General features: G+C 43.7%; 1 protein-coding gene across 3 annotated transcripts in view; it reads right to left on the bottom strand.

Moving 5' to 3' along the window:
* The window catches only part of vgf (VGF nerve growth factor inducible), a 7,748-nt gene extending 588 nt beyond the window's left edge, over positions 1-7,160 (bottom strand). Inside the window, exons 1-2 of one of the 3 annotated variants that reach the window (XM_019267130.2) lie at positions 6,821-7,160; positions 1-4,532 (exon numbers count right to left, since the gene is read on the bottom strand). The exon at positions 1-4,532 is cut by the window's left edge and continues 587 nt beyond it. In XM_019267130.2, coding sequence (XP_019122675.1) covers positions 2,316-4,499 — 2,184 coding nt within the window. In that variant the 5' untranslated portion in view covers positions 4,500-4,532; positions 6,821-7,160 and the 3' untranslated portion in view covers positions 1-2,315. Of the gene's footprint in view, positions 4,533-6,303; positions 6,639-6,820 lie in introns of those variants that run through there. The other 2 variants (XM_019267134.2, XM_019267142.2) reach the window with 2 other exon arrangements.
* Positions 7,161-7,609: the final 449 nt, after the last annotated feature.

Genomic DNA, 7,609 nt, shown 5'->3' with positions numbered 1-7,609 from the left:
TCCTGTTCCCAGTGACATATTTGAAAAAGAGGAAAGGGTGAAAAAAAGGAAGTGTTTTTGATTACTAATGATCAGTAACCATTGAAGTAAATAGTACAATCCCCTTTTTATGCAGTTAAAAAACATAATCATAATCACCCCTTCATCGTTGCTTTTAAAACGAGGACTTCAACTTGGATTCATCTGAATATGAGCAAACTGTTGACATCTCCATTGTCCCATTTGCTCCCATTACAGAAGAGATTACAGCTTTGATCTCATGGATAATATTATATGCAAAATCAAAACATGAAGTGTCATGAGATGTCACAGTGACATGTAAGGCATTAGGATTAATGCTCAGTTTGGAAACTTCCCATCTACAAATGTATAAAATGTACTGTATGATGAATTATTGTGCAACATTTAGATAAGAAGAAAAAGGTTGAAAATAGACTTTGAGTTGGGGAAGATGAATAATAAAAGTATGTTGAGTAGTAAAATCACACGACATGGTCTTCATTAGCTTAAGGGAACTGGATTTAGGGGCACTTTGAGGTGTTATAACGAAACCATGGAGGGTATTGTCAAAGGGGAAGGTTGGTGATTTTCTATATCACAAATATATATGTATATCTCGTGTACAGAGCCAAACCACCATTTAATGTATCCCACTAACAAGCACTTCAACTGCTGACTTCCCTCCCACTTCAGAAACATTCGATAAAACTACAATTTATTTAGAGTTGTGTGTGTTTGTAGATGAGTGCTACAGCAGAAGTCTGACACGTGTTGTGGTCTTCTCATGAGATTTGTTGGCAATAAGAAGAATAAAGAGTACCACCAGCCTTGTCCTTTAAAATGCATGTGTTCAGTATGCCTCCACCATTGCATCTACCTCTGAAGGCATCAACTGTAAAAGAATGCCATATAGAGTTTGACCAGGGTTTGGCACCATGGCAACAAGGTAACTGAAGTTATGCAAAAGGATGAGTCATCCATTATAGTGGTGTTAGTGTGGCTTCTAAAGCCCTGTGATGAAATCTGCTTTTTGGTGCAATATATTTCATTTGAAAGAGCTGTGGTGGTTGTATGTGAGTATATCTAATGAAAAGGTGAAGCTCTGCTGACATTTGTGCTGCATTTTTATACAAATAACACAAAAATGATAAATTTGCATAAAAATGTCTTCATTTTGAAAGAAAAATGAAGTGAATGGCTTCAGCATGAGACAAGGTGATGTGAGATGATCATGAATTTATCTCTAAGAGGTGATTGGTGTGTCTGCTGGTACACTATATGGCCAAAAGTATGAGGACATGCTGTGCTCTGGGGTTGCTTTTCCTGGTTTGAGCTAGTTCCAATAAATGAATGAACAATCCTAAAGTATCCAATGAAATTTTAGATAATAGCGAGATTCCAACTTTGTGTCAGTTTGTGTTTGTCCGCTTCCTGTTTCACCACAAAGCCAGCTCTTGATCCCAGTTTGGTGTGGAAGAACTTGACTTGTCTGTGAACAACTCTGACCTCAACTCCATCCATCAGCTCTGGGATGAACTAGAACACTGCACAGTAAGCATTAGTGTTGATCCTCATTAATGCTGCTATGGCCAACTGGAAGAGAATCCCTGCAGCCAGGTTTCAAAATTTGGTGGAAAGCCTGAAACTACTAATGTTCATGGTTTGGAAATTACATGATCAGCTATCATATAAGGCTGTGATGTCAGAGGTCCACATAGTTTTGGCCATGTAGTGCATGTCATTTCTGTTTATGAAATATTTTTCCAATGTCCCTGCCTGAGATAATTACACAAATGCTCTTTATGTGTGTAGACAGTGAAATCCCATCAGCCATCAAACATCTTACAGCATCCATCACTGCCTATGATTCATCCAACTATCACTTTCTGACTCTGGAAAGATTCTTAAAAGATACAGGTAACAACACAATTAAGTGTCCTCCTTGGTTGGCATTGTAGAATGTCCAAATGGAGAAAGTTGTCATGCTGGGAATTTGGATTAAAAAAAATTCTAGCATGATACAAATTTTTGCCGCATAATGCTTTCCTACAGACCTGTTTCCACCTCCTACATGAAGGAGGATAAATGTGTATCTTCCCATCAGTTCCATTTTATCCAGACTACTGCTGGAAAAAAAGTCTCCTGTAATGTTCTTGTCCAAATCACAACCAATCAAAACAGGAGAAAGAAACTTGTTACATGTGTAAAAAAAAAAAAAAATACCAGCAAAGTAAAAGCAAAGTAAACAAATACACTCTTTTCTGATCATCTATCTTTTCCATTTCCCATTTTCTCACTCTCATCTCATCCATCTTTCAGTCCAACATCTGTGGTCTCTTCAAGAGTATCTGCTGTATGTATTTCTCCAGATCGTCACGGTTACTGCTGTCTGGCTGCTTTCCAGCCACATAATAATCTTCATTTCTTGTTACTGCAGGCGCCAGGGCTGAGTAATAAAACTGCTTCTGTTGAGGAGGGACCACAGGCATTCGGCGAGGAGAACGTGGTTTAGGGATGGGTACCGGCTGAAATGTCCGGGGGTACAGTGGGAGGGGGTAGCTGGCATAATAAGGCTTCTGGAGTCCTGTGGGGGGTTTTCTCAGCCGGGGTTGGACCCAGTTGTGGTAACGGCGTCTAGGAGAAAACGTGTAGGCCCCATCTACGGGATTTCCCAGGAGGTTAAGGGTGTGAGCGGGTTTGGGGACATAGTAACGGGGTTTGGGTCTGGGGGGAGGAGGGAAATAGATGGGGGGGTATTCTGGGTAGGGCTTCCTCTGGTAGTAAGATGGGTATGTGTAGGGGTAAAAAGGGTAGCCAGTCCAAACAGACTTGGGTGATTTAACCCAGTATTCCTGCTTGATTGACAAGGGCTTTTGAGGTTTTGGGCGAAGATTTTGATTGGTGAGCAGAGGCTTTGAAAATTTGCTCCAGGGTTCCTGCGACTTTGTTGGTGACTTCTCCTGGAACCATGTTTTGAAGAGATTGACAGCTGGAGTGGGCTGTTTAGTAATGGGGAAACTATTTTGATTGGTTGAAACCTGGGATGAGAAACCATTGGTGGAGGAGAATGAAGAAGACAATGGAGTGAGAGGTCGCTGCCAGTGAGACGTCATCTCAGGAGGCACGTCTTTCTTCTTCTTCTTCTCCACGTCACTGATGATATCCACCACATCATCAGCAGGGAGGTGGAGCTTGCTGGAGATCTCAATCAACTTGTCAATGGTCTGGGGATCAATATCGTCCTCTTCTGTCACTTCTTGTTCCTCATTGGACCTCTTGTCCTCCACTGCATTGGACAAAGACGAGCTGTACTTCTTGTTCCCATTGTTCTGTTTGACCATGTAGCGCAGTAGCATGTCTGAGGCGATGTCGGCTAACTTCTCCTCCTCCATCTTGGCTCTCTGTGCTTCAGCCGCCTGCCTTCTCATCTCCTCCTGCTCAGCTTTAGCCCGAGCCTCCTCCTCCTCAGGGCTCAACACCTCCTCATCTTCCTCATCCTCCTCATCTGGTTCATCGTCTTCCATCACCTCCTGCTCTGCTGAAAGCTGGGACATTCCTGCATTACTTCCAGCATAATTACTGTCCTCAAAGTCATTCATAAAGTTTCCCCTCAGCGTTGGGAGGTGCAGGGCTTTCTGCGTCTCTTCTTGCCATTTCAGCTTCTTCTTGGACATGGCAAGGTTGCTGCCTTTGTCGACTGGTATGATGTTGTTGTAGCTACTGTAACCTCTGCTCTCTCTCTGAATTTTCTCTGAATCACCCTCTCTCTTAGTGGCTGTGTTCAATGGAGGAAACTCCTTCATCATGGTCTCGAGGCTCTTAAGCTCCTCGGGGCTGAGCTGCTCCTCTTCCTCATTGCTGCCTTGTTCAGGGCTGTTTGGTCCTTGCTCTGGGGCAGCATCCTCCACATTCTTTACCCGTCCATTTGGACTAGCAGGCTTCTGCTCTGTTTGGACCTGAACTGTCTGGCTCGTGGTATGACTGGTCACCTTCTCTGTCATCTTCTCCTCTTCTTCCGCAGCTTTCTTCCTCTCTTCCTCCTCCTCTCTCTCCTCCTTCCCCTGTGCAGCCATCAGCAGCTCTAACTCCTGTCGTCCATCTCTGTCTCGGTCTGCTCCTTCCATCATTCTCACTTCTCTGTATGTCTCTTCTTTTTCAACCTCCACACTCTCAGTCTTTATATCTTCTTCTATCCCATTATGCTCCTCTCCCTCCCTCCTTCTTTCTACTTGTGAGTGATTCAGTGCCTCCAGTAAAACTGCTGCCAGTGTTTTGGGATCCACATCTTTAAAGAGCTCCTCCTCTTCCTCTTCTTTCTGTAATGATTGATTCTCATCCTTTCCCTGCCCGTCCTCTGACAGACCATTTCTGTGTGGCTTATCAACATCCACAGGAGTGATGATCAGGTTGGGGGTGGATAGATGGAGGAGAGAAGCCCCTGTCAGGAGGATCAGGAGGGTAAGGGCACTTGAGGCACTGTGGTATCCAATCATGATCATTCAGAACAGGACAGCAAGGGTGATCAAAAATACCTGAAAGAGAGAGAGAGAAACAGTCACAAATCAGCTTAAAAAAACCCTCTTCTCTGCCTCAAGCTGCTACTGCTCAGTAGTTCATGGTGGTGAATGTCACGTTTGATCTGATAAGAAGCCGAAAAGAAGATGTTCATATTCATAACTTCAATGCGAAGATTTATTTAAAATGGCAATGAGATTAAGTCACAGTACAGACTATAAAATACAGAGGCAAGACCACATTTTAGTATTCTGACATTTGAAATATTTATTCATATAGAAGCCTGAGTTGCTGTAAACAGACTCACAATACCTCTACAGCTACAGTACTGTCATCCATTTATTATCTACCTGGTTACCCCATGCAGGGTCACAGGGGACAGGAACCAATCCCAGCTCACGCTGAGAAGCAGGGTGCAACAGATCATCAGTTTAAGAGAGGCTGCAGGTTCAAACTCATCACTATGAGGTGACAATGCTAACCACTGAACCATTGTGCCACAATGTACCAGGTTACAGCTTTGAATTAATCTGTCTAAATTTGTGACTCACCTCTGTGTTTTTAGAATCATTTAGTGACAAGTAGAACAAGTTCTTTTTCTGAACAGAAACAAAATCAATCTATAGAGGCAAGAATCAAACAGCTGTGACTGAATATTTGATCAGGTTCGTAATCTTCTTGCTTATTCTTTGATTACTTTTAGACAGTATTTTATTTAGTAAAGGTTATTGTGCAGCTGTTTACTATTTAACAATGTTGGCAAGGTTTTGTAGAAAAATAGCTTTACTAGCTTTACATTCTTACAGTACGGTATTAATCAGTATCACAGTACACAGTGTATTGTTGGACATTTTCTAACACCCATAGCTGATGGACAGGGTAATAACAGATGAAAATATGCATTGGTGTGGCCTTCCAGCAGCAGCAGCAGGAGTCAGCACCACTGCAACGTTGGGGCGCTGCTCTGCTGATCCCAGTTCAGTACCACAGACAGCTCCTGGAGGACCCGCCGCTGTCCTTGGTGCTGAAATCTTCAACAGTGCAACAAGTGCAGTGACATGACTGTCAGATCACAGCAAGATGTCATGTTCAAGCATGCAGCATACTACACGCGTGTGTGCCTGCAGCCTCAGCTTCCAAAATAACCTGCTCCTCTGTTCATGAACCGCCGTCGTGCTGCATGACACCAGGCCACGCCACAGACTGCCGCTGTTCAAATGTGTGCAAACAAATAACCGCAGCGATTATGTCTGCCTGTCAGAATCTTCTTCTATTAGGAAAAATGTGTCCTGGTTGAATTCAATCCACATGTTCGGACTTTTAGAAATCATTAACTTTTTTTTTCAACAAGTTGATTTGCAATGGAAAATTGATGGAAATTGAAAGAGCCAATCAGAGACCAAATGACCCGAGCGCATTCTGCAGTGGAGGTGGCTGGATTGCAGAGGATGTGTGATACGTGATGTGCAAACGCGCAGCGAATAATTAAGACGAGCAGGATCCATCCATCCATCCATCCATCCATCCATCCATCCATCCATCCATCAATAAACCAAACAAACCAGCTCGGTTGGATGTGTCTGACCTGATTTTAAAAATTCGCTTCTGAGGCAAGAATCAAGAAAACTGGCAGCATCAAACTACCTCCAGACTGTCAACATGAGTAACCTCCCTGCAGCCTATACACTGACGGTAAAACTCCGAACCAACCAACAACAATGGACGTCAGTGTTCTGCAGACATTTTAGACAAGACAAAGCACTGTCTGCCATCACAACATCAACGCACCTTCATTCACATGAAAGGTTCTACCTCGTTTATCATCAGGCTATTTTTGGCAAGGCGAGTCATGGTGGCTGGAAGTGACGATAATTGTGGTGGTGATGATGATGATGATGATGATGATGATGATGATGATGATGCTGATGGTGATGATGGGTAGGAGGAGGATAATTCCTCTGTCTTGCCCATAAACAAAGACATATGGCAGTCCAGGCAGACATCCAGCTCGCACAGGCGCCGCAGTTAAGCACAGCATGATGCAAAGTGTCATATCAAAGCGCTCACATATGAATCATCACATATGTGATCATTTAAACATGTTATGAGTCACTGCTCATTCATCTGAAGAGACAGCAGACAGATCACCCAGCTGCTCCAAACAACCAATCACTCCTCTACATTTGAGTTGATTTGCAGACGTGATGTTTGAATCGTTTTCTTTTAAGTCTCTCTCTTCATAATCAGTTAGTCTTTTTTCAGAGGAGAAGGTAAAGTAGTTGATGTGAAATAAGTTGACACTTACTTGCAGTTCAGTGGGAGCAGCGGGGGGATTCCAGCTTCCCCGCCTCGTCACGTCACACTCCAAGCTGCTCGGAGTCCTCTGTCCTGCACAGAGCCCGCTGCCCGCACAGTGCGGTTCTTAGTGCTGTTGTTGCGTGTGACTTGTTGTTATTGTCTATTGTTAAGTGTCGTCACTGTTGTTGTTGTTTGTTGCCGAGTTGCTCTCTCTCTCCTGCGATCCTCTCTCGGGATTCCGCTCCTTGGCTCGCCTGTTTTCAGGCGGCTGCGGCTCTATTATACCTCCGCCCTCCCGACCCACGTGATTCATGCGTCAAGCGGTCCCCATTGACGTCACCAAACTGGGTTTCATTCATAAGATTTCTCTCCCTCCACCTCGTCCCCCGCCCTCCTAAATCGAACCAATTAGCTGCAGTGCTCGAGCTGCTGAATGAACAGAAGCTGGTGAATGAATTCGCAATTTATGGTGCCCTCCCTAAGGGCCGGAGCCAGCCTTTCTGTGCCCATATGAGCGCCGGGCCTTCAGTCAGACATGAACACAGCTGACCCGAGAGCCAGCTTACAAAGAAGTTTCCATTTGGACATGCATATGTGGATGAATAAGTAACATGTAAATATGAGCACCACATCCTCTCACAAGACTCAGTGTATTAGATTTATGCATTATAGTGCATTATGTTTTCATTAATGTATATGAATCACTGGAAAATAAGAATCTTTCTTTCTTCTTAAAATGAGATTTTTATATCTACATATTCCTCTTCCACAGAGTCCACCGACTCTGTGGAACTGC

Source organism: Larimichthys crocea, unplaced genomic scaffold (genome assembly GCF_000972845.2).
Source record: "Larimichthys crocea isolate SSNF unplaced genomic scaffold, L_crocea_2.0 scaffold533, whole genome shotgun sequence".
Taxonomy (NCBI): Eukaryota; Metazoa; Chordata; class Actinopteri; family Sciaenidae; genus Larimichthys; species Larimichthys crocea.
The sequence above is the reverse complement of the archived record's forward strand: the minus strand, read 5'-3'. Positions and strand labels throughout refer to the sequence as shown.